A 26,847-nucleotide genomic window follows, 5' to 3' on the forward strand; every position below is an offset into this window, starting at 1 on the left:
CCATGAGCTATATCCCTTCTACCGCTACCACCAGCGTTTACATCTCCCTGAAAAACCTAGAAAACCCAAGAGGCAGGCTAGAACACCCTTTTTATAGTTTTGTTTCGGTTCGTTACTGGTTTCTAGCGTGTTACTTTCGAGCGATCTGCCTGCCGGTACGGTGGCATGCTGCTCCGGGTGGGAGTCATTGGTCTTGGGCCCACTTCACAGGGAACCATGCTGAGGCTTGTCTTACAGTGTCCGAGGAAAACCGAGGTAAAACTGCCAGAAAGCACAGTCGGTGGCATGATTGGAGGATTGGTGACCTCGCAGCCTCGACGTTGTGGGCTTCTGTTCGGAACAGAGAAGACTCACCATAATAAAGGAGAATCATTAATAATTGTAGGCGACATAACAAGAGCTTCTTCTTTCTCAAACAGACAGTGGCCGTAATCACGTTCAAAATCAACTCACGCGCTCTTGCGTACCCTTCGAAACTGGAACCATTCCGTGTCTGCATTAGCAAGATCTTAAAAGGTACGTAATGCATCGCTTGTCCAGATCGAAAGTGGAAGGAACGATCGAAGCAGAATTAAGTCCCTCGTAGAAATCAGACGGCGTTTCGAATGTTTCCGTATTCCACTGGGGTCTTGTACTTGGCCCAGTAGAAGAGCAGACTGTGTTCGGAACACACTCTTAGTCGGCGGCTTCCGAGGTGAGACTTTCCGGTTAAATATACATTCACGGCATTGTTGAAGCCTCCTCGAAATGGCAGGGATGTTAAACTGCAGGGACTAAGTGGCTGCAACTTCGAACGAGATCTCATCATGCCGCACGTATCACGTTTGATCAGATGGGCAGCTCGCTACACTTGCAAAATCATTCTGTGTCTAATCACTAGCTACTTCCGTCTGCACTACCTCACGTTAAGAGGTACGTAGTTACGCATTATTTCTTTACATGCAGCTTTCCGAAATGGGCCATCTCACCCAGTTAGCGATAATCCTCTGGAAGAATCTGTACGTGCAAAAACTGAAGCGCCATTACCTCCTGACGGCCGCAGAGGTGCTCATGGCAGCACTGTGTTTCGTCGGCATTGAAGGAGACCGGCCGATCATTCCAAGGCCCAACGGCACAGAGCCCCCTTACTTGGCACCGTTCCTCGTGTACAACGCCACCACAGCGGCAGACGTGCACAAGCCTAAGGTTCTCCTCTACTCTCCGAACGGCGTAGCTACCGTCAAGACGCTCGTGGAATCTGCTTTCCAGGGCTACCCTTCGGTGCAGCTTATGGGCTATCCCAACGAGGACGCGTTGATGAATGCGTTCCGGAAGGAAGCGCCCATACCAGAAAGGGGCCCGGACCAGACGGTTATCACGTTGCAAGTTGAGGTGTCGCTGGCTCCCGCCAATCTGCAGTAAGAACTTGTTGTGATTTGTTAATTGGCGGCTGTCTGTCACGAGACAACTATATGAGCACAGGCAACGCCGACGCCATTTTGGCCCGAGTGCGGGTTCGTTTACGTGCGCCGAAGTCTCGGCACGCCGCATACAGTATTTAGCGTTCCTTGCGGAAAACGGCGAGCCATTTGTAGCCTTCCAGTATGACTTCCAGTTGGAGATGATGCCTGCTACACCAAGCCTTTGCAACCTTTCACTCTATACCCTGTAGCCTTTCTCAGGAAAAAAATCTGAGCTGGAATCGCAAGTGGGTCCACTTGAAAACCAAGTGGAACCACATGGGAAACAAAATGGGACCATTTTGTTTTTCAAGTGGATCCACTTGGGCTCCAACTCAAATTTCGGTCTCGGCACGCATTTCGCTGTCCGGGGAAAGCATGACTTGGATTGGATTGGATTGGATTCCAGGAATGCAGAGACAGAGTTAAAAGGCTGTGGCCGTATCAATCGTGGCGGCTCCCGGAATTCGACGCTGGCAGGCGCCCCCCCCCCCCCCCCCCCCAATCGCGTCTGCAAAAATCATTTGCTCTTTCCCATTTTTCGCTTTCCCAGGATTTCCAGGAGAAAACTACGTATATAGTGGGATTGGCAACGACGTAAGAGCATGTGTTGAGGGTGACTGCGTGCCCCTGCGTATGTTGACGAGCGGGTAGAGAGCATGGTATATTTGGCAGCATCTCTGACTGGTGCCGGTGCCTCCCTCAACAACACCGAATATCCTCTGTATGTTCGAATTCGTTAGTATGTTATTCGTACATCCAGAGGGTATTCGGTGTTGTTGGGGTTTGCATCAATCGCGATGCTTCAATTGAAGTGTGCAACTATACTACAGTGCGTAGCATAATCCAGTGGCTTATGCAAAAGTTGTTGCAGCATTTCGTACGTTCGGTGTGACATGAAGTTAAAAAAGAAGCAGAAAGAATGGCTAAAAGTAAGACTATTTGGCCTGCACAGAATGAACTTGGTGATGACCTTTTTGATTATGTGTACTACGATCAGTGGCGTAGCTAGTTCTCTAGGGTTAAGGGGGTCCGATACGAAAAGTCCCCCACCACCCCCCGATATACTACATGTACCTTTTTTTTTTTTCGATTTGCGTGTGTCAGCCTCCCTTCACTGGCTACGATATCTTACCGATTCCCCAGCAAACTGGGCACGTGAATACATAAATGTTTCTTTGTTTCCCTCACAATTCTGGAAGCGTCCCTCAAAAACGACGAAGTGCAAGAAGTTTCAGCTACGTCACCCACCAATATGTTTCCTATTCCGCAGGTACATCGTGGGCTTCTATGACAATGGCGACTTCGTATCTCGTCGTTACAAGAACTACCCCATATTCGACCCTCTCCCGGATGCTGTGACCCAACGTGAAACTGTAACTCTGTGCCAAATGGCCCTGGGAAGCGCATACTTGAACATGGTACGCACTTCGAGAAAATACGCCAACGCTTCACTGTACGACGTCGTCAGCCATCGAATACCACAGGGACCTCACCCATGGGATACGGAAAGCCGCCGTTACATTCTGGCAATCCGCTTGGGAGCAGCATTCCTTCTGCCCTTCTGTGTCTTCGTTGGCAAGATGGTCCGGGAAACCGAAACTGGCATCAAAGAGCGCCTTTGTATGATAGGCATGCACGACTGTGCCTACTGGACAGCGCAGTTCATCACCTCGATGGTCGTCGGAACGGTCGCTTCGGCGCTGGTAGTCGCCTACATGTCGTGCTACCCGTTGACAGGCCACGGTGTCTCGCAGACCTTCTTAGACGACACGAGCAAGACAGTGGTCTCCTTCTGCTTCTTGCTCTTCTGCGTCCAGTACACGGCGGTCGCTATGGCGATGTCCCTCTTTTACACGAACCATGTAGCCGCTGTAGCCTTTGCCTCCTTCTTCTGGATGACTGCCTCCTTTGTGCCTTGCATGGTACTCGAGGACTGGAGTGGCTGGTCAGCATATTATCTCACGCTCCATCGTTACACGAAGCTGTTAAGCTCACTCCTTCCGTGCATGGCGGTTCACTGGTGTTTCCGAATCATCGGCTGTGCCAACTTGGTTGGAGAACAGTACGGCTGGAACTGTATTGGCCATTATGTTCTGGACCTTGATAACATAACCATGGCGGAAATCTGGGTGTGCATGACTGCAGGAACCATCGTGTCGCTCGTGATGGTGTGGTATCTCAGCAACGTACTGCCTTGGGCAAGGGGCGTGCCGCGTCCCTTCTGGTTCTTTCTGAGTTCCCGCTACTGGCTTCCAGCCCATATGGGGACTTACGTTGAAGCCGAGTCCCAAAGACCCGATGACGTGTACTTTGAAGAAGGACCAAGCGATACCAAACCAGCTGTCATCCTTGATGGGTTGGGATTGGAAAAGCAGCAGTCGTACATCTTGCACGACATGAACTTCAAAGCTTACTTCGGTGAGATCACAGTTGTGCTGGGCCCCAAAGGAGCGGGAAAGACTCAATTGGTTAGCCTCATTGCTGGTGAGTGTTGTCATGCGAGTACTTGAGTGTTCTTTTTATTCTTACAGCGTTCAATCAGAATTTGGAAATTCAATTCCAATCAAGTAGACCATTCGGAGCAGTCTCCGGGGCAATACCAGTGCACAGCAGCGAAAAAGCAAAGCTGGGGGAAATTCAGCCATCGCTAGATGTGATTGTGTTTCAATCGTTAAAAGTATGTTCGTATTGATCAAAGCAAAAGTCAGACATTTAGCAATGCTTCCTTGGCAAATTTGCCTCCAATTAAACTGTCCACGAGGAACTACCATTCACATTATTGCAATTGTATATGGTGCCTTATCACTGGGCAACTAATTTTACGATAACTTAATAATAACGATACGCCACGAAATCGGGCCAGGCTGACGTAATCAGGTCCGTGTGAACGTAGCATCAGCGTGCAGAGCAGCCACGAGTTCTCATGTCCCACCGAAAAATTCATCAGCTACGGGCGCGCTGCGGTGTTACCTTCAGGTACGAGTCTATGCGGGGTATAGTTGGTACATATTCGCTACCTGTGCGACACGAGCTGTTAGACCACCGGACAAGGATGACTAACAAGCCAATTTTTCCTCTCACCAGCCCTTATGTTTTCTGTCGCATTAAATTCTGTCAGGTGTATAGTAAGCAGCAGTTGCGTGAAGTTTGTCGTCCCTTGTCTCTGACTGCGTTTCTTCTGTAGCGGTTACCTTCAGGGATTTTCAGCACCAGTCGAGCTCTCTAAAAAACTAGAGGGGTTTGTAGATGGGGGCGCGCGTCAGACCCCCCTCTCGCGCGCGATACATGTCAGCTTTTTTAGTTTTCATAGTTTTTTCTCTCTCTTTTTTTCACAAGACCAGATGTAATCTCTTGGACGACGCGCCACAGGCCAAATGGAAGAGATTATGATGAGTTCTTCACTCTTCCTTTAACGTGAAATTATTACGGTGGGTGGTCACGCCGCTAGAACGTTCAGAGCAATTTTTCCAACTGCGCACGTACCCTGTCCCTAATGTTCGTCTGTCGCTTCAATGACGCGCGTAACGCGCATGTGGGAATGAACCCATCCTGCTTCTTGTGTGCAGGCCTTGTGAAACCGACGAGGGGCCGAGTCATCGTCAACGGTTTCGACATGGCATCGGAGACGCGATCCGCTAGAAGGGAGCTTGGGCTCTGCGTGAACCCAGATATCCTCTTCGATGATCTCACGGGTTACGAAACGCTCGTGCTATTTGGCATCATGAAGGACATCAGCCGCGACATACTCTACGTACGGATCACTGAAGTTCAGGTAATTTTCACAGTCGCCGTAGCGTCTCAAAATTGCGTTCGCATTCAGCGGAATGCATTCCCACAGAAGTGTGAACCAGTAATGCATACACTAGGAATCTCACCGGCGCACGCGCGGGGATCCCATGTATATGGAAAAGTGCGAGACTCTTTCGCTTTGAGAGCACCGCAGTCAACAGCTTTCCGGGCCCTAGGCCCGTTCCTGCGGGGGCATCGTGCGCTTATGCCGGTGACGCCCTGCGCTGTGTGAACAAACACAAGGCAGTGGCGTTGCATTCCCACTCACAGCGGTGGTGTTCCTTGCTCAGGAGGTACTACGTCAGAATGTATACAGTGCTCCATCGAAAGCGCCGAGTGGTTCCGGACTGATCACTATGGCGTGTAAACCATCTCAGCGACTGTGTCATATTCTTCAAATTCTCCTCAACAGGATGCACTGGGGATTTCACCAGTTATGAGTACTAGACTTACCAGTGAGATGTCAAGGTCCCAGCGTCGTCTGCTTACAATTGCTGGCGCTATATTGGTAGGATCTGGCATCATAGTCCTCGACGAGCCAGCCGCTGGCCTCGATGCCTATGGTCGAACAACATTGTGGAGTACATTGACGAAGATGAAACATGTGAGCACATATTTGTACAAGTTTACACGCAAGACATGCATAGCATAAAGCACGCATGCCTGGCGAGTGAGTGCCTTCATTCTTAAGAATTAACTTCACCACGTAGCACGCTCCTACACTCTTAAAAATGAACTTCACCGCATAGCACGCTCTTAGCCAACCATCATCTCGAATGATATCGTTATCTGCCCTGATTTGATGGAAACGGGAGGCGTACACCTTTTTTGTGACACTTATGCTGTTCATAATTGTCACAGAAAAGGCGTACGCCTCCCGTTTTCAACAAATCAGGTCAGATAACGATATCACTCGAGATGGTGGTTGGCTAGGAGCGTGCAATGAGGTGAAGTTCATTTTTAAGAGTGTAGCCAACCATCATCCCGAGTGAAATCGTTCTCTCCCCTGTTTTGCGGAAACCGGAAGGCGTACGCCTTTTTGCGACACTTATGCAGAAATGTTAATTGTCACAAAAAGGCCTACGCTTCGCGCTTTCCACAAATCAAGAGTGATAGAGGTGTCACTCTGTACAATTTGTTGGCCTTCAGCGTGCTATGTGGTGAAGCTTTATTCTAGGAGTGTATTGGACATCGCAGTAACTTGAATTGCAACCTTTTTTCTTCGCAGTCCGGCCCTACATGCATTATCATAGCCACGGCTGACGCGCTAGAAACGGAAAACATCTGCGACCGCATTGCCATTCTCGGCTACGGCGCGCTCAAGTGTCATGGTTCAAGGGCTTTCGTACGGAGACGTTTCGGCTGCGGACTCAACGTTCGTCTCGAGAAGATGCATACGGGGTTCGCGACCGGCGCCATTATTGACATTGTGCAGATGCATGTGCCGGATGTGGTTGTCGTATCCAACAGCAAGGAGGCTATGGTCCTCGGCATGGGTGAGCAAAAGGATCTGCGTGTCATGGCCGTAGCGGTGCAGATGCTGGAACGGGACAGAGGCAGTCTTGGAATCTTTTCCGTAACCGTATTCTCGGATACCATGGAGGATATAATGATCCGTCTTGTGATTGACCTGGTCCCGAAGCCAGTAAGGTGAGTCCCAACACCAGCGCTTAGGGGCGACGGCAATTTGTGCGTCGGAAGCAACGAAGAGGTCCCATCAAAATGGCAGAGTTGGCCTGTTGGTGCATGACTGAATTAAAACCGGGAGCACGGAACACGGACAAGAACCCACAGCAAGTGTCGTATGTGTGTCCTTGTCCGTGTTCCGGTTTTAATTCAGTCACGTACTCTTAAAAATGAACTTCACCGCATAGCACGCTCCTAGCCAACCATTATCTCGAATGATATCGTTATCTGCCCTGATTTGTTGAAAACGGGGGGCGTACGCCATTTCTGTGACACTTATGCTGTCCATAATTGTCACAGAAAAGGCGTACGCCCCCTGTTTTCAACAAATCAGGGCAGATAACGATATCATTCGAGATAATATTTGGCTAGGAGCGTGCTATGCGGTGAAGTTCATTTTTAAGAGTGTAGAGGTCGCAATATAACAACGTAGTGGTAACAGTAGGCAATGGGTGTGTATACGGGGCGTAGATCTGAATGAATTAATTAATTGTTCGGGGCTTTACGTTGCGAGACAACTGCGATCATGAGCGACGCCACCGTGGTCGGGTCTGCGGATTAATTTTGCCCACCTGAGGGTTCTTTAAGCGTCGAAATCTCGACACACGGTACACTGTTAAAACAGAACTTCACCACATAGCACGCTCCTAACCAACCATCATTCCGAATGATATCATTCTGTGTCATGATTTGTTCAAAACAGGGGGGAGGCGCCTATCTGGGACAAGATAATCTGTCCCAGATAGGCGCCTCCTCTCATTTTCAACAAATCATTGCACAGAATGATATCATTCGGAATGATGGTTGGCTAGGAGCGTGCTATGTGGTGAAGTTCTGTTTTAACAGTGTACACCACATTTATCGTCCCTCCCGGAAGACGGCGTGTCTAGAGCACCTTGTACCCTTCCACCAAGTTGCCACCGTCCTCGGCCGGGTTCGAACCCGCGATCTTGGGATCAGCAGGCGGGCACGCTACCACCTGAGCCACCGAGGGCGGCCCATAGAACTTAGCGCAGTAGGTAATGGTTGTGTCTATACCTCCATAGACACAATATATACGAAATAAACTAGACGAAAATATACTATCTATACCAGACATAGAGCTAAGCCCAGTTGATGGTGGGCGGTTGTACGAGACATAGATCTAAACACAGCATGCAGTAGAGCTCTACCCGAGAAACGTCATCATGACGTTCGTAGACAAACTGGAACCGAAACAGATCGGAAGGGAATGACTGGGTTTCACAAATGGGCACTTGTTCGCTGCCTCCTATTGGAAGAAAAGTAGGACAGAAGGTCGTGTCCCTTTGAGGGATCATCGTAATCCCCTCAAGATCGTGGCTCTCGGTCGCGACCTTGTTCGTCCCTAGCATCGGCCGTAGTCAAGTCTACCAAATCACGAATCCTCCCTCATATAGATAGAGAGCTAAGGTTCCGGCGCAGTCAGTACTTGCATTCTTCGCCCGCGTGGCTGCTTCGGCGGTTACGAATTGCACAAAGCAATTGCACAAAGCGCGGAGCCAAGTGGTTATCATGTTACGAACCACCTTGATTTTATTCACACAGGGTACGGGGCAGAGAAAGCTCGTTCCGCCATCAAAGCATTGTCTCCAGGCCATCGCAGACCACCCTTGCAGACTACACTGGGGGCTCCACAACACCAGTGAACGTCCCGGCTATGCATATTGAAGGCCTAACGGCTCTGCAAGGACCTTGCGAGCCTGAAGTTGACGTGCGTGTACACGTCAAGGAGCTGTGGAACCTGAAACCGGCCCATCCGACAACCACGCAAGTGTTCTGGGCTCTCCTAGCGAAAAGGGTATTTTACACGCGACAAACCTGGGGTCTGCCTCTATTCTGCTGGTTCGTGCCCACGGCCGTGGTTTTCTTTATGTGCCATCTGGAAACCACGCTTCATTTGCGTCGCAATCCCATGACGCTCACCTCACTGTCGCCCGACACGCTTGTGTACTCACTGCGCGACATGTATCCGTCGTCCAACGTCTTCATGGCGCACGACAAGCTCGCCGAACCTCTCGCCCATCCGCTGTACCAGACTCTAGTGGTAGAGAACGCCGGACTCATTGCGTCGATAGACAAATTGGATGCGTTTCTGTTGCACCTGGCGGAAAGACGTACTCTCGGTATTGCTGAGGAAGATTTTCTTCTGGGTGCGCACTTCACTGCTGGTGGAAGATCGAAGCGACATGCTGTGGCATACTACAATGGCGATACCTATCATACTCAAGTGAGTTCGCATCGTATTTCTCTTAAGATTCACAAACAGATACAGCGATGTTACGCAGCAGTACGCTCTTAACTTCACCGCATAGCACACTACTATGGCTATAACCATCAGCCTGAACGAATCTATTTCAAGGATGGTGATTGGCTCGGACGTTGGGCTGGATTGATGGCTGGATGGTTTCGGGATGATGGCTCTACTAGGGGCGTGCTATGTGGTGAAGTTCCCTCTTAAGAATGTTGGAACGATTAGCGCCTTGGGACTCACACTCTAAAACCTTCTATACGTAATTTTATAAGAACCTCGCCGCATAGCTCGCTGAAGGTCAACCGTTGCACAGAATATGATACCGCTATCGCTCCTCATGTGTGGAAAGCACAGGACGCACGTCCTTGCGACTATTACGGGAGGCGTACGCCAATTTTGTGACAATTATGAACTGCATAGGTGTCACAAGAAAGGCGTACGCCCCCCGTTTTCAGCAAATCAGGGGAAAGAACGATGTCATTCGAGATTATGGTTGGCTAGGAGCGTGCTATGCGGTGAAGTTCATTTTTAAGAGTGTACCATGACTGCATGAGTGTTACAAAAAGGCGTGCTCGATGTCATTCGGGGTGACGGTTGGCTACACACTTAGAAATGAACTTCACCGCAGAGCACGCTCCTAGCCAACCATAATCTCGAACGATATCGTTATCTGGCCCGATTTGTTGAAAACGGGAGGCGTACGCCTTTTTGTGACAATTATGAACAGCATACGTGTCACAAAAAAGGCGTACGCCTCTCGTTTTCAACCAACCAGGGCAGATAACATCATTTGAGATGATGGTTGGCTAGGAGCGTGCTATGCGGTGAAGTTCATTTTTAAGAGTGTAGGGCCGTGCTATGCGGTGAAGTTCTGTTTTGAGATAATTCAGGACACTGAAGATCCCTGTCGGAAAACGTATCAACAATTGATCCCTATATCTAAACACGCGTGAGTTGTTTCGCGTGCTGTGCACAGCGCGTTTCCGCTCCAGTAAGAAAACCAGAGCCTTCTGACGGTCATGTCCGTATTGGGTGTTCGCGTCTCGAGAAACCACCTGCACTTTAAGAGCATGACTTCAAAGCATAGCATGCTGTGCGCCAGTCATTTCCAGGAATAAGGTTATCGCTTCGGTATCGAAGAGGGAGGGGGCGTACAATTTTTTGTGGCAATTTTCATATATCCAAATTGCCACAAAAAGGGGCGTAGACTCCCCTCCCTTCCTCTCTTCGAATCAGAAGCGATATAACCCTACCATCAGGGAGGGGTAACGGTAATTGTAACTGAAACAGAGACGGTATATTACCGACATTGGAGATGGTAATGATAACGGAAACGGAAACGTATACCACTGTCCTCCATTACCGGAAACAGAAACGGAGACAAAAAATTATCGTCCGGTTTTGAATTCGGGTAATGGCTATTACTGATGTGCGATGATATTTCGGTGACTTTTCGTTTTACTTCTGCACTTTGATGACTCCATCCCCTGTACACTACACGACAGCTTGGAAACAAAGCGCAATATTGGATATTGGTGCATCACCCGCTTACCTACTCGTGACATGACATCAAAACATGAGACTTACACAACATACACTCTTAAAAATGAACTTCACCGGATAGCACGCTCCTAGCCAACCATCATCTCAAATGATATCGTTATCTGCCTGATTTGTTGAAAACGGGAGGCGTACGCCTTTTCTGTGACACTTATGCTGTTCATAATTGCCACAGAAAAGGCGTACGCCTCCCGTTTTCAACAAATCAGGGCAGATAACATTATCATTCGAGATGATGGTTGGCTAAGAACGTGCTCTGCGGTGAAGTTCATTTGTAAGTGTACACTCTTAAAAATGAACTTCACCTCATAGCACGCTCCTAGCCAACCACTATCTCGAATGATATCGTTATCTGCCCTGATTTGTTAAAACCGGGAGGCGTACGCCTTTTTTGTGACACTTATGCGGTTCATAATTGTCACAAAAAAGGCGTACGCCTCCCGTTTTTAACGAACCAGGGCAGATAACGGTATCATTGGCGATTATGGTTGGCTAGGAGCGTGCTATGCGGTGAAGTTCATTTTTAAGAGTGTATGGTGCAGTAGAGTGAGTTGAGTCTACAGTCTTAAAAATGAACTTCACCGAATAGCACGTTCCTAGCCAACCATCATCTCAAATGATATCGTTATCTGCCTGATTTGTTAAAAACGGGAGGCGTACGCCTTACACTCTTACCATGCACTCTTAAAAATGAACTTCACCGCATAGCACTCTCCTAGCCAACCATAATCGCCAATGATACCGTTATCTGCCCTGGTTCGTTAAAAACGGGAGGCGTACGCCTTTTTTGTGACAATTATGAACCGCATAAGTGTCACAAAAAAGGCGTACGCCTCCCGTTTTCAACAAATCAGGGCAGAAGAGCGTGCTACGCGGTAAGTTAATTTTTAAGAGTGTAGCGCCAGGATAACAGCATATGCTTTTTTTTCCTTTTGTTTTACTTTCTTCATTTCATTGTGGCAATGGCAGTATTGTTTACTACTGAGAGCGTCCATGCACCTACGAATGCGACGTTGGATGAAGCTAGGTTACGCCCATCTTGGGTTGCTGTATCTAGAGAGACTGAAGACAGAAGTCTCACTGAAGACATGTTCCTATGCGTCTTTAGAAATGTTTCAAGATGTGCACATTCTGACGACGTAAAATTACTTGTGTAGTAGTGTGTACGCGTGACACCAAAACGGCACTTGGGCAAAACAGGGTGCGGACAGAGCCAGACGGGCTGTCCTCCCGCTACTCTGTAACAGCCGTTCCATTACCGGAAACAGTAGCGGAAACGTAACGAAAACGCAATTAAAAGCTGGTATCAGAAACGGATAACGGAAACGAAAATATAGCAGTGACAAAAATGGAAACGGTAACGAAAATACGTCCGTTATCCTTCCCTACCTATCATTCGTAACATTCGATCTCGTGCATAAAAATCATATAAGGGTGAAGTTCTGTTTTAGAGTGCTGTTCGAAGTCCCGACTTTGTTGTGCATTTTTCTGCAGTATTGCACGCGAGTGCGCCGTATATTGAGTATACGCAGTCCAATATTATCATGAAAAAATGGCTAGGAAGCAAGCGAGCTGGTGAAGATGACGCATAATGTAAAAACCCCGAGACTAGGGACCACGAAGGGACAGACACAACACGAAGTCTCAAACACAGCTGAAAATTTTACTTCACATACAAGAAATATATACAAACAGAGGGAGGGAACAATTAGTTGAGGACAAAATAGGAGGTCATTTCGGGGGAACGAGCAGTCTGTTCAAGAGACTGTTCTTGACAGTTGAAGAGATAGTTCTATAACTTAAACACCCGAGACTAGGGGACAAAAACTAGTTGACGAGATAGTTCTGTTGAGACTTCGTGTTGTGTCTGTCCCTTCGTGTTCCCTACACTCTTAAAAATGAACTTCACCGCATAGCACGCTCCTAGCCAACCGTCATCTCGAATGATATCGTTATCTGACCTGATTTGTTGAAAACGAAGGGCGTACGCCTTTGCTGTGACAATTATGAACAGCATAAGTGTCACAAAAATGGCGTACGCCTCCCGTTTTCAACAAATCAGGTCAGATAACGATATCATTCGAGATGATGGTTGGCTAGGAGCGTGCTATGCGGTGAAGTTCATTTCTAAAAGTGTACACTCTTAAAAATGAACTTCACCTCATTGCACGCTCCTAGCCAACCATCATCTCGAATGATATCGTTATCTGACCTGATTTGATGAAAAAGGGAGGCGTACGCCTTTTCTGTGACAATTATGAACAGCATAAGTGTCACAACAAAGGCGTACGCCTCCGGTTTCCATCAAATCAGGGCAGATAACGATATCATTCGATATGATGGTTGGCTAAGAGCGTGCTATGCGGTGAAGTTCATTTTTAAGAGTGTAGTCTCGGGGTCTTTTACATTATACATTATGCAATATTATCATGCTGTACACTGTTAAAACAGAACTTCACCACATAGCACGCACCTGACCAACCATCATACCGAATTATATCATTCTGTGTCATGATTTGTTCAAAACAGGGGGGAGGCGCCTATCTGGGACAAGATAATCTGTCCCAGATAGGCGCCTCCTCTCATTTTCAACAAATCAATGCACAGAATGATATCATTCGGAATGACGGTTGGCTAAGAGTGTGCTATGCGGTGAAGTTCTGTTTTAACAGTGTACAGTACGACAGGTCGAATCCAAAACAGTGTCTCAACTTGCGAAGTAAAAAAGGCTAGTTTTCTTTTTTACGTCTCAACTTCCACAGGACGCATTTTATACAATAGCGGCACCGATGCCTCGTTTTACACAACACCAATCTTCGTATTTTTCAGGCAATTTCTCTAAACCTCATCAACACGGCCTTGCTCCGAAGCGTCTCGAGCGAGCCAACCGCGAAGATCACTGCCGTTCTTCGTCCTATCCGCACCAGTCCCAGAATGCACACGTCTAAGCGCGTCGGCAACGTAGAACGCGCCCGTATTCTGTCCAGAATAGGCACGGACCGCGTCGTGCGCTTTCTTCTTTTGCCCATAGCTACCGGGGCCGTCCTCGCGAGCTTCGTCCTCTTCCCCATCGACGAACGGGTCACCCGGGCCAGGACCATACAGACGTTCTCCGGCGTGACCCCAGCCGCCTATTGGATATCGAATTACACCTGGGACTTGATCGCGGCGCTAATTTCTATTCTCTGCATGCTGTTACCCGTGTTCTTCTGCCACCCGCACGTGGTGAGGCTTGTGGTTTACATCGTCTGCTTCACTCTTGCCTATGTCCACTGCACGGTTCCTCTGGTTTACATGTTCTCGTTCGTGACCGACTCTATGCTCGTTGGGTTCTTTACGCTCATGGCAGCTCTGTCGTTCACTGGAATGTCTTCCACAATGTGGTACTCCCTATTCTTGGCTGAGAGCGAAAAAGGCCAAGATCTCTTTCAGCCGGCGGAGAGGAGTGACGTTCTCTATTTGCTCTATCCTCTGCCGCCCTTTACCTATCACTGGTCTATAGTCAAGGTTATCCAGCTCTCCTTGGAGAACTGGATCTGTACCGAGAACACTGCACAGGACCTGCACGACATCTGTGCTTATATTCAGGTGAGCGGCGATGTCTTCTAGCCTTTTACCCCCTTTACGAGATCACTGCTCTTCTAAACGCCCTTATGACGTCACGGTAGGCTCGCGAATGAAGCCAATGGCAGTGAGTTATCCAGATCCCTGAAGCGTCTGGCAACACGCGCTAAACTTTTTTTTTTTGAAAACTCTGTACTCCCTTGCGATTTCGGAGTTCTCAGAGTGGAACGCTTGCTGCAAATAGGACTGTATACATGTTCTTGGGTAACCTACGCGCCTGTTTGCGAGTCTGTACTGTACCATTCGCCGCTAGCGTCTCACCCTGAGGAAGGAACGTGCCGGGGCGTGTTCCGTAAACTTTTGTCGACCACTGCACACGTCGGTAATGATACCTTACACTGTTATGACTCGACTGTAATATTCAATCGCTCCAATTTATGTGGCAACATTGCTTCCCACCCTCTCCCAGTGCTTGGCATTCTGGATAAACTACCGATTGATGGCAGGCGACGTAGGCGGAGTGTCCCTACCAGAACGACACCGCCACCTTGATCGTTTTGACTACAGAATTTCTTTGATACGTTATACCGTTGTCTTGTGCCGTCCAGTCACTTCGAAATTTACCAGGATCCTTCACAGCTTTACAAGGACACAGTAAAATTTTTCACTTGCATCGATTAATTCCGGGAACTCCGGCGTCTCGGGGGACTTTTATGGGTTAATACCCTGCACTTTTCTCAGGAAATTTGCACTTCCAGAGGAAATATTTTGCGTAACAGTTCCTATAAGGAATAATGCTTCCTTCACACCGTAAAATATGTTTGAAGTGCTTCTCGCACTGTTTTAATAAATCGTGGATTTCCTTGCAGAACAGCAAAGAAGGAGCCGCTGCTCTGTTGACAGGATTGCGCTTCTGCTGCGCGGAATTTTATAAGAACAACATGACCCACCTATCAACTCTCGGATATCTCAGTTTCCATCGGGATTCAGCCGGGACAGAGCTCCTCGTCATGATCATCGAAGGAGCGCTTTTTATGTTGCTGCTGGTGACCTACGAAGGCGGAGTATACCGACCTTTAGTTGGATTCCGCTCGGAAGGAACGCCTTCCGGACAGCCTCCGCAAGACGTGGCAGATGAGAGAAGGTTTGTGCCTTTATAACTCTGCGGTTCAGGATAATGTCTGGTCCACACCAGGGTTGCGGAATGGCATCACCCATTCCATTCCAATTTCATTCCGGGGAATGAAGATTTGTGATAATTCCATTCCTTTCAGTTCTTCCTCGGAATGAAACGGCAATTCCCATACCCTGGAATGGGTTGGCAACCCCATTCCATTTCCTAAATTCCGCCAATAAAATAATTAGGAGCGGTAACCGTACTAGGTAGCCCAGCAGTGAAATAGAGGAGATTGAGATTACCCAGCAGGGCAAAAGCACAAAGACAAGGTTATTTCGCCCTCCTCCTCTTCCTCTTCATTGGCATCATCATTACAGGAGTTTTCCACTAGAGTAAACTGGTGCAAGTGATGTGGGTGTTGCGAGCCACGCACTAGTGAAGCCAAAATCTCCATTTAATTTTTTCTTAAAACCAAACCAAACCATCGCCCTTGACCGTGTGGCACCCCAGGCCATTACATTCCAATTTCATTCCACCTGCGAAAAAATGCCTAATTCCATTCCCATTCCATTCCCAGGACCAGTTTCCGACATTCCATTCAAATTCCATTCCGGGCTCTGATAAATCTGGAATGATGCCGGAATCATTCCAACCCCGGAGTGGCAAATCCGCAACCCTGGCTCCACACTGTCAGTGCGCTTTCATGCGTTACGGATGCGCCGCGGCACGGTTGTCATGGCAACGAAGCACGGCGAACCGAAAAAGCACACGCACCGCAAAAGGTGATCTCGACTAGAGTCACTAAATAGGGGTTTCAGAGTGTCGCAGTCCCTTTCCGTGCCGGACCCGCTGTTCGGTGTCCGCCACTGCGCCGAACGTGTCACGTGGTTTCTCCGTTCAAGAACGTCCCGTCCATGTTGTCTCCTCCATCCAAAACCGGTTTCCTCTGTTGCGAGCTGGCTCGCCTGCGCGCTGTTCACCGGCGGAGAAGGGGGAGATTGGTGTCAAGATGGCGGGCTCGCTCGCCAGCGTGACTCAGTGTCGTTACTCTGCTCCCTATTTAGTGACTCTTAAAAATGAACTTCACCACATAGCACGCTGAAGGCCAACCATTGCACAGAGTGATACCCCTATCACTCTTGATTTGTGGAAAGCGCGGGACGTACGCCCTTTTGCGACAACACTTCTACATAAGTGTCACAAAAAGGCGTACACCTCCCGTTTTCAAGGGGGAAAGAACGATGTGATTCCGTATGATGGTTAGCTAGGGGCGTGCTATGCCGTGACGTTCATTTTTAAGAGTCCTCTACTATTTAGAGGTTTGCCAAGGCCGAGGTGCACTCTAAAAAGAGAACTTCACCGCATAGCACGCTGTGCACCAACCATTGCCAAGAATGATAGGGTTATCGCTTCTGATTCGAAGAGAGAGTGGGGCGTGCGCCTGTTTGTGGCAATTTTCATATATCCAAATTGCCACAAAAAGGCGTACGCCCACCTCTCTCTTCGAATCAGAAGCGATAACCCTATGTCAATCGTGGCAATGATTGGTTAGTAGCGTGCTATGCGGTGAAGTTTACACCGTGCGGTATTTAGAGTGTAGCCGAAGCAGTGTCATCTATAGGCTTAGTTGTGTCTACTGGGATGTGATCCACGTACGTGGGCGAGACCGACAGGAAACGCGACACACGGTCACGTGTCATTTCATTCGTTGTCGACCAATGAGCAAGCTATCGAACACCGCACGTGACATAGTGGCGGAGTTTCACTACTATTGGACGGAATACGTGACAAGAGCGAACGCCGGTGGCCGAGCTCTCTGAAGCAGTTCCTGGACGAAAAAAGAAAGCTGCCAGCAAATTCTACGCCGATGCCAAACATCGCGAGACAACTGAGATCATGAGCGACGCCACAGCGGTCGGTCTGTGGATTGCTTTGGTCCACCTGAGGGTTCTTTAACGTGCGATGAAAGCTTACCGCTCGGCACCCCGTATTTAATGTGTCTAAGCAACTTGTACCTTGCCACTAAGTTGATGGCGTCCTCTGCCGGATTCGAGCTCGCGATCTCGGGATCAGAAGGCGCAAGAACACGCTACCGACTGAGCTACCGAGACCGGTAATAGTCATCTCTCCGACGTGGCTGCCCTTTTGAACCACGCAAGCTTTCATGTAAACCACTCTGTAGCGCTGCACATAGTGGCGGCAGCAGACCATAAAGAATACATTCTTCGAATCTCTTTCGCAGAATCGTGGAGAAAGCAACAGCCCAACGGGACTTCAGCAACGCTGCTCTATACGTCCACAACCTCCAAAAGAGGATCGGGCAGCGCACTAAGGTCCGCGGCGTCAGCTTCCACGTGAAACCTGGCGAATGTCTCGTTATCTTTGGCCTACGTCACAGCGGCAAGAGTACTCTGATCAACCTTCTCAGTGGCGTCCAAGAGGCTACGGCCGGCACGGCCAATATGCCGGATGTAGCCCTCACGGACCTCGAGGACTGGCATCAGCGCATAGGCGTTTGCCCCGACTACGATGGGAACCTGGGCAGCCTTACTGTCCATCAAACGCTGTGGGTGTACGCCAAGATCCGAGGCATCGAGAGTGGCCGCGTGGAAGAGCTCGTGTCACACGTAGTAAACCTGCTTAATCTGCGGAATTATGACACGTGGTACGTCAAAGACTGCGATGCCTCCGTACGTCGAAGGTTGGCAGTCGGCGTAGCAGTCGTAGGCCTGCCACCTGTCGTGCTTATGGACGATCCTGCGTTTGGGTTGGATGCGGTCTCCAGGCAGAATATCTATGATACAATTCGTTTGATTAGAGAACTTGCAACGTCGGCGGTTGTGATCGCAACAAGCAGGTGAGACTTTTTGGTGAATCGACTATGAGGGTGCGCTTTACCAGGGGAAGGGATAACTGCTACGCACGGCGCTAATACAGCCGCATTTACATGAATACGGCACAGACGTATCGAATCGAGTCGAAACCGGAAAGAAGACTACACGCCAGCGTCGAGGCAAAGTCCAGGCTGGAGATAGCGCCACGCGGTGTCATATTGCGCACTTCCGCAAAAAACTACCGTTTGCGATGTTCCGCCACCCTCGCATCGAACGTTAAAACGTGGACTGCGTTACCTCTACGCCTCATTTTCTTACGTACTTCGGAATAAACTCTGCTGTACGACTGCCAGTGTAGACCAGCCTACAATATCAAAAAAGAAAAAAGAAAAAAAGGAATGTGGCTTGGTACACCGCCATCTTGTAAAGCCGAATAGCAGTAGCAGACGACCGAACTGACCCGCAGCCGAACGCCCCTTCCTATAATCCTTTTTCCATGGAGGTAAGAAACTAAGGAGATGCCCTAAGCGCCTCTCCCAATGCAAGCGAGCGTGCTGTGACCCGCGCATGGCATTGTGGTTAGTTGCCCACACACGTGACCCATAAACGTCACGGCAAGACGTCATAAAACATGGCGTCCTCCATGTCCGCGGCGTATCTTACCTGAATACAGAGACGAGCTGCGGCCGAATAACTTGTTTCCGCTTTCATAACATCTTAGAAGTTATCACACCCGTTGAAACACAAGATAGATCATCTCAGAGTGGAAGCAATTGATCACAAATCGCTAGAAGACGTACGTACGTCATCGTGAGATTGCCTAGCTTCTCTTCTGTTTTGCTCAACTTTTGTTGTGATTTATCACGCGGCAAATGTTGAAACAACCCATAACCTTCAAAGTATTGTGCGAATGGACTCCTTGAAGGTAGGACGTTTGCTGGAGATGAGGTTTGCTAAACTTCCAATCCTCCGAGCAGACCGCCATAATGCCGAAACATGTGGGGATCACGTGACCGGGCAACTAGATGGGCGTGGTATTGCCAGGAGCGACCGCTAGAGGGGTCCCACGGCCCTCCGATCTTATAGCCCTCTCCTTAGTTTCTTACCTCCATGCCTTTTTCCCTCGATGCCCATCTTCTGTTTACATCACGACTACAGTATATAGTAATAGTAGTATTATATATATAATGACTGTATCCACGACCAGCTTGTTTGTAACGACCATGTCATAAGCACCCCATCCCAGCGCCGCACTAGGAAGCTAGCGGTGGCGATACTCACCGGCCCGGTTATTGCTTCCTAAATTTCTACGATACTACGTACTTCAGCTTGGTATTCTTTGCAAGCGGTGAACGTCCCACGGGAGATGCTTCTTTCTAAAGTTGATTATCATTATTCTACGCGTTTTCACAGAACCGTTGCTGTCGTCTGCCGCGGTAGCCGTATGTCGGCTTCTACACGTTCAAAATTAAAATTTCCATTGTCCAATCATGATGTAGACATCGCGGGCCGATGTGTAGCGCTCCTAGCGTATCTAGCGGACGGACTCCTCATAGGGGTTGCCGATTGTGACGTGGTCGTTATAATCTAGTAGGCCGTGGGTTGCACGCACAATATGAATGCGCGTCCACCGCCTCGATCCACGGATTGAATACGATACACGGATTTAGCGGATTGAATACGATACGCTACCGTACCGAATAGGCACACGTTGACATGGACGGATTCGGTTTGAAAACTGGATACCATACGCTTGTGTCGTATTGATGTAAACGCGGCTGGTGACAGCTTATAATCATCCTGTCATAATAGCGCCAGGTGCTCTGCCGGTCACAACAAATTGGCAGGTATTTGCTATTGTTGGTATGTTTGAAAGCTGTACACAGTTGGCTCTTGACTCTCGGGAGGGTTATGGGTGGAGGACACTTGTTAGTGCCAAAATTCGCGTATGACATACAGCCAATTGAAAGTAACTGTGACTGAGACTAAAACACAACCTCGAGCTTAACAACCACCCACTCTAAGAAAATCAATAAATTTTACTCTGTTTGGGGACTAAGTGCATTGCCAAAAAAAAAAAAGTCCCTTTCGGGAGTAAATGAATGTCCCAGAGTGGAGGCGGCATTTCACGCGCTGTTCTAAGAGTCCCAGGGACATAACTCGTGTGCATTCGTGAAAATACTTTGAATGCAACCGTCAACCGTGATATATCGACTAATATAAAACATTGCGGCATACATAGGGCACAATTTGCGAAGAACCAAGCGCTAACTGTTTCCTACTCTGTGTGGGTGGAAAATCGCTATTTTGGGTGAGTTCTATAGCCTGATGCCATCAAATCCTGGGGAGTAAATGGCGGGGTTAGGGGACTAAAATGGTGAGTAATTGCAATCTAGTGGACTAGAAGCTGAAATTACTCCCCATTTTACTCCTTTTTTTTTTCTTCTTGGAGTGTAGGCGCTAATTTGGGACCCGTCCTCTTGACCCAGATATGAGGTGAAGGCCGCTTCGTTGCTGCGCTCGAAAAGCGCACAGTTTTGGCTCATTTGGCATTGCGAAATTTAACATTTTGTATCTCAAAGTACGTTCGCTTCATGGGGTGTTTAATAACGGCGGTGGATAATGAATTTTAGCTAATGAGGCTTGTGCAGTGACGTCATGTTTGGTCACGTGACATTGGAAACCATCTCGCCGCACCAGAGTCGCAGTAAGAGGGCATCATGTGAGTTGTTGCGGTATGCGTGCAATTACAAGGGGATATTGTAAAAACGCTGCTGCCTCGTTCGGCCCGCGGTAAGACGCCTGTGACGCATCCCCCCATGTTTTCCCATGTCACGTGGCTTAAGGGCGCGCAAAGGTTTTTGCGTAAAATCATGTGCGCAAGCCTCATTGGTCGTCCAACAGGTGCATCCACACTGTCCTACAGGGCGTTTGCTAGGCCACATAAACCACCTCCTAAAATGGGATCTATTTTGCTCTAATTTTTTTTAAATAAAAATTCTATAACAAACCAAAACACCCTGCATATTGATTGCGGCCAGTCTTGTGTTTGTCTGCCCCAGCATCGGAACACTTAATTTTCTAAAGTGGTGTGCTTGAACAGAAGACGCGCCCAATTAAAACACGAACAGCGTTTACTAGCGCGACGAGCGAACGCTGTCCGTGTCCGTCTGTCCCGTTACACTGCATAGCGCGCACACATGTATCCTTGCTTTCCTTCTAGCATGAGCGACTGCAAATTGATGTCTGACCGCATGGCACTCATGGTGGACGGGCAGTTCCAGAGCATTGGCACAGAGAAGGATGTTCTCAAGAGGCTCTGTCAAGGTTGCCAGCTCAGACTCCGATTCCTTCCCTTCCAAGCGGAGAACGCCGTGTTCATGGTCTACGTCAACCGAAGAGTTCGTCATTGGTTCCCAGGTGCTGTCCTCATCTCCTGTGTACAGGGCACAATTCTGGAGTACCTGGTTGAGGTGACGACATCTTGGGGCAGCCTCTTGTCTTCCTTGCAAGACCTTAAGACGTTGCTTAATCCGCAGGAAATTCACATTGGCGAAGCGACGTTTGAGCATGCCATGCTGAGAGCTATGAGGTAGAGAACCGCAAAGTGGGAACTTCACGTTCATAGTCTATTGACTGCTCTCACACGTTCCAACGAACGGTTGTACAATTAGGTAGCTTCCATGGATGCATGAGGTTATGTGTTTGATTGAACCTTACGATTATCTGTCATTCGAATCAATGCAATCACGAGGAAAGAAATGTAGCGTATCTTGCGTCTCCGGACTCACTTTGTCTGTCTGTATGTCGTCTGGCAGTATGGCGCGAAGAAGCTTCAGTTGTAGAGCCATCGAGCCTGCGCGGACACCAGCGCCGCGAGAAGCGTTGGGATCTGGGTTCGAGGCCCTTGTCAGGCCGCACGCAGCACCGACCATACCAAGTGCCAAGCAGTCTGATTCGGTGGGGTGTAGTTGCTGTCGTCATGCAACGTATATGTGTCGGACCTGTCTCCAGTCATGGAAGTAACCTACCGAAAAAGTAGTAACTCGTAACTAATTTTTAACTTTTAGTGGTTCACGGGCGTCCTTTTCGAGTTGTGACGTGTGTACATCAGAAAGTGGTATCATCAGAGGGAGTAATCCGGATGCAGTCAGAGCAGTTTATAGAAAGTTTTGCCATTCTCTGCTTCGTGCCGCCTTGTGGGTGGAGCCTATTTTGACGTCAGGGTCGCCGTTGCGCCTTCCAAAAAGTCTTTATCCAAGTGTAATCCGTCCAGAACCCGCTTATCTGGGGGGCGCCATTTTTATGATGTCCACCACCTGGTCTGCGGGTGCTTTGTCGCGCTCAGTGTACAGAGGTCGCCACCTTATGACCCACAGCCTCTTATGATATGGGTGCTTGTTGCCTAACTTAGAGTTCAAGCGCGAATAGGAAGGGCGAAGTATGCACGAGTCTTCCCTCCTTGCATTGTAAACAAAGTTCAACATGAAAATGGCGTCGGTGGCCGGTTGATGATGGGGCGACAATCCTGGCAGGGGAGGTCGTACAGACGACGTCGCATGACACTCTTCAGGTTAGGCAGTAACCCCACTACGAAGACCCCTACGTCAGTTTCAGGTCACTAGAAGTTGACTGTCCAACTGCTCTCCTTTTTGACCTGAGTTCAGTGTCTCTCAAGGCGCCTAGAGCAAAGTAAGTTATTCACCAGTAGTATGCTCTCGCAACAAGTTGCCGCATGGAAGACATGTCAGCCGTATGGAGAGGACGGACTTGCCGGCTTCCTATGCCGGTCTGTGACGGCCTTCCCGCAGCCACACCAGCTCCGGTGGCGCAGCGGTAACGCGTGCGCTTGGAGACTGGGAGGTCCGCGGTTCGAATCCGCGGGCCGGCTGTGCCGTCTGGGGTTTTTCCTGGGTTTCCCTCAGATGTGTAATAGGCGTATGCCGGCACAGTTCCCCTGAAGTCGGCCCATGGACGCAGCTATCCTCCCCACGAGCGGATTCCGCTCGGTCTTCCACTTCACCCTTTCCCCCTGTCCACCATCTTTCCCTTCCCGAGAAACATGCCGCCTAATCAGGCAGGCAGACCTCTCGGGTTCCTCCCAACGACACTCCTCCTCCTCCTCCTCCTCCTCCTCCTCCCGCAGCCACCCTGCAGTATTAGTTGACCGTGACTGATTGGCCGGACTTGCATTCATCGGCAGTTGACGCTTCTGGAATATGCGGAGGCTGGGCGAAAAGATCGCCGGCGGGGACTTGCATCTTTGACGCTTCACGCAGAGAGTCCGACGCCGAGCGAATGGTTAGCGGTTAGCTCATATTTTTGTCGCCGCTGGTCCCGGTAAAGCGTAAGAGGACTGTCTTACACTCCCTTATCTGCTAATGAATTATGTCCATACACCGATGAATTACGTACTTTTGCGCTTCATCGCGACCAGCCACGCCCAAATTGGTAAACTGAAACCAATTACTGCAACAAATGACCCTCTTCGGTGGCAGATTTTTCTCAAAGGTGAAGGTCTGGAAGTCTGGACTGAAGGACTGAAGCTCATTCGAATTTTTATTTCACACACTGCGCAGGTTGGGGGTGGAATCTGACGGAGACTTGTCCGTCTATTGGTGTACCCATTTGCGAATTATTTAGAAGGAGGAGGAGGAGTGTCGTTGGGAGGAACCCGAGAGGTCTGCCTGCCTGATTAGGCGGCATGTTTCTCGGGAAGGGAAAGGTGGTGGAGAGGAGGAGAGGAAAGGGTGAAGTGGAAGACCGAGCGGAATCCCCTCGGGGGGAGGATAGCTGCGTCCATGGGCCGACTTCAGGGGAACTGTGCCGGCATACGCCTATTACACATCTGAGGGAAACCCAGGAAAAACCCCAGACGGCACAGCCGGCCCGCGGATTCGAACCGCGGACCTCCCAGTCTCCAAGCGCACGCGTTACCGCTGCGCCACCGGAGCTGGTCGAATTATTTAGCTCGCTGAGACACCCAGCATACCAGTATATGAGGCTTACCATTTGATGGAAATGAAGGGAGTTTTCAGGCATAGTTCGATATGGGCTTTCAGAATATTGTTCCAGCTTCAAAAAGTGAAGGTACCGGCGGAGCTGGAGGAGGAGGAGGAGTGTCGTTGGGAGGAACCCGAGAGGTCTGCCTGCCTGATTAGGCGGCATGTTTCTCGGGAAGGGAAAGGTGGTGGAGAGGAGGAGAGGAAAGGGTGAAGTGGAAGACCGAGCGGAATCCGCTCGGGGGGAGGATAGCTGCGTCCATGGGCCGACTTCAGGGGAACTGTGCCGGCATACGCCTATTACACATCTGAGGGAAACCCAGGAAAAACCCCAGACGGCACAGCCAGCCCGCGGATTCGAACCGCGGACCTCCCAGTCTCCAAGCGCACGCGTTACCGCTGCGCCACCGGAGCTGGTGGCGGAGCTGACTTTTAAATATGCATGCATTCTATCTACCTCTGGAGTGGCACATATTGTCATTAACAAAGTCCCTTCAAATTGCCCTACGCTGGACAATATTAGACCGATTGCTTGGACATCTGTATACTCTGCAGGATGGTTCAGCGTATAATTCATCGCAGACAATTTTCCCAGGTGGTATCCTGCGGCGTTCTGTGTGTGCCTCAAATAGGTTTCTATCCTCACTGCTCTATTTGGCTCACTCAGACTTGACTCAGACTCAGGTGCATAATGTAAAACCCTGAGACTAGGGAACACGAAAAGACAGACCTTCACCAGCTCGCTTGCTTCCTGGCCATTTTTTCTTGGTCAGACTCTCCCTGCACGTGAAATGGAGCACTGTGGACATAACCAAAACCAAACCATAACCATAACCATAACCAAAGCCAGTGTCGCACATGCTGTGCCTCCCCGCGCATGCTTCTACAGAAACCCACACTCCCCTTGTCTTGTAGAGGAGGTGGTGTCCCTCTGTATGAGTCCCGACCAGTGATGATGGTATGCCACGGAGAGGTGATGACGGTGCCCTGTCTCCATGGCCGCGCCCGTGGAACTGAAGAGCAGGTGCTCCAGGCGCACCCACCATTGCTGTCCACCGGCCGCCACAGTCTATTTGCTTGAATCGTGAACTTTCTCTCTGATGGCACCTTCCCTTCAGACGGTCAATCTGTCTCCTTAGCATATTAGGGATGGGCAGTATTTAAATGCATTGTAATTGAAATATTGTAAATATAAATGCATGTATTTATATTTTGTGTTTAAGTACAGACTTGAAAAATGTATATACAATTATATTTAAATACAAATTTCTCTGTATATATTTCCATAAATTCTCCTAAATATGCAAGAAGGGCAAAGCAGGGCTTGGAGAGACTGCGCAGTTATGCTGTGTTTTCGCAAATGCGCACATGCAACATTTTAAGATGGTGATATTTTCACTGTTGTTGCTGACAACTGCCGGGACTACCCGGCTACCTTGTTGTATGAAGCTTCGTAAAATTTAATATGGGACTTCTGCATCGGCACCTGTGGAGAAATGTCCTCTGCGAATCGAATTCTACAGCTGAACAGAATATGCCCAGAAGATGCAGTATTCGAGAAGCTTCTAATATTAAAATCGCCATGATAATGTAAGAAATAAATGCTATTCTACCTTGCTGATTTGTTATGGTTATCATTATTTCTGCAATTCCAGATGACATCATCTTCACAGTATTTATGGTAGTAGTTAGGGTATTTAAATACTGCATTTATATTTTGTATTTAAATACATTTTGTATGCAGGATATTTATACCTGTTTCAACAAGGTATTTTCGTATTGATATTTACACACTCTGGGCTCGTCGTGTTGTCGCCTGCGAGGAGGACCATCGTGAAGCACGGGGAAGCCGGGAGTAAAACTCACTGTGGCTTCCGTGTGTGTTCCCGGCGAAACATTGGTCCCGGGGCCTCTTGACTGCATCTGGACGAGCTGCCAGTGTCTTGTATGGAAGCCTAGTTGGAAGGCAAGGCGGGCAAGGTGCTGAGACTGGTAGCGTAGCAGATGCGGTGGTGCGGTCGACAGCGGCGTACCGCGACCGGTACAGGAGCCTGATGCTCGGGAAGGTGCCGCTGGTGGAAGCCCGAGGAGTGCCATCACGAAGCGTGTGGCGACGTTACGTGGAGTGTGCTACCATGGCGACGTAAGCTGGGTAGAACCACGGTGTTGCGCGGCCGGGCGTTGCGATGAGTGGAGCCGCGGTGGCTTGACGTCGTCGCCTAGCGGTTCCTTGGTAGAATGATGCACTGTACCTTCGGAGATGACTTAGGAGGTGGGCTTGCAGAAATTCGGGATGGTATTGGGCCGAATTGCGCCGAACATGGTGTTCGTTGTTTGGGTCACCAAATGTAGAGGTGGTGGTGTCCCTCTACATGAGTTTATGCCTACCCTGCTCAGCGTGTACCCTCAGTGTAGAGGCGTTCACCAAGGCCCGGTGTTGTCTCTGATTTTATTTAACATTCTGATTAGCTCTCTTCTTTCTGCACCTGAGCTTCTCACTACAATGTATGCCCATAGTATGCCAATGGCATTGTGTTCTTTGCTTTGGCACCACTGTTGTCAGCCTGCTGGCAAAGCTGCA

General features: G+C 49.2%; 1 protein-coding gene across 3 annotated transcripts; it reads left to right on the forward strand.

Annotated features, from left to right (window-relative positions):
• The first annotated feature begins 450 nt into the window (after nt 1–450).
• Nucleotides 451–25,883, forward strand: LOC135366612 (phospholipid-transporting ATPase ABCA3-like). 3 transcript variants are annotated; one of them, XM_064599394.1, is made up of 12 exons: nt 451–516; nt 946–1,397; nt 2,713–3,926; nt 5,009–5,214; nt 5,644–5,835; nt 6,460–6,881; nt 8,484–9,165; nt 13,579–14,337; nt 15,183–15,457; nt 17,673–18,287; nt 21,488–21,684; nt 25,182–25,883. In XM_064599394.1, exons 2-12 carry the CDS (start codon nt 955–957, stop codon nt 25,217–25,219), a joined length of 5,043 nt encoding a protein of 1,680 aa, XP_064455464.1. In that variant the 5' UTR covers nt 451–516; nt 946–954; the 3' UTR covers nt 25,220–25,883. The 3 variants fall into 3 exon arrangements, with proteins under 3 accessions (XP_064455464.1, XP_064455463.1, XP_064455465.1); XM_064599393.1 differs by lacking the exon at nt 25,182–25,883 and having other exon boundaries at nt 21,488–22,050; XM_064599395.1 differs by lacking the exons at nt 13,579–14,337; nt 25,182–25,883 and having other exon boundaries at nt 452–516; nt 21,488–22,050.
• The last annotated feature ends 964 nt before the right edge of the window (nt 25,884–26,847 follow it).

Source organism: Ornithodoros turicata, chromosome 8 (assembly GCF_037126465.1).
Source record: "Ornithodoros turicata isolate Travis chromosome 8, ASM3712646v1, whole genome shotgun sequence".
Lineage (NCBI taxonomy): Eukaryota > Metazoa > Arthropoda > Arachnida > Ixodida > Argasidae > Ornithodoros > Ornithodoros turicata.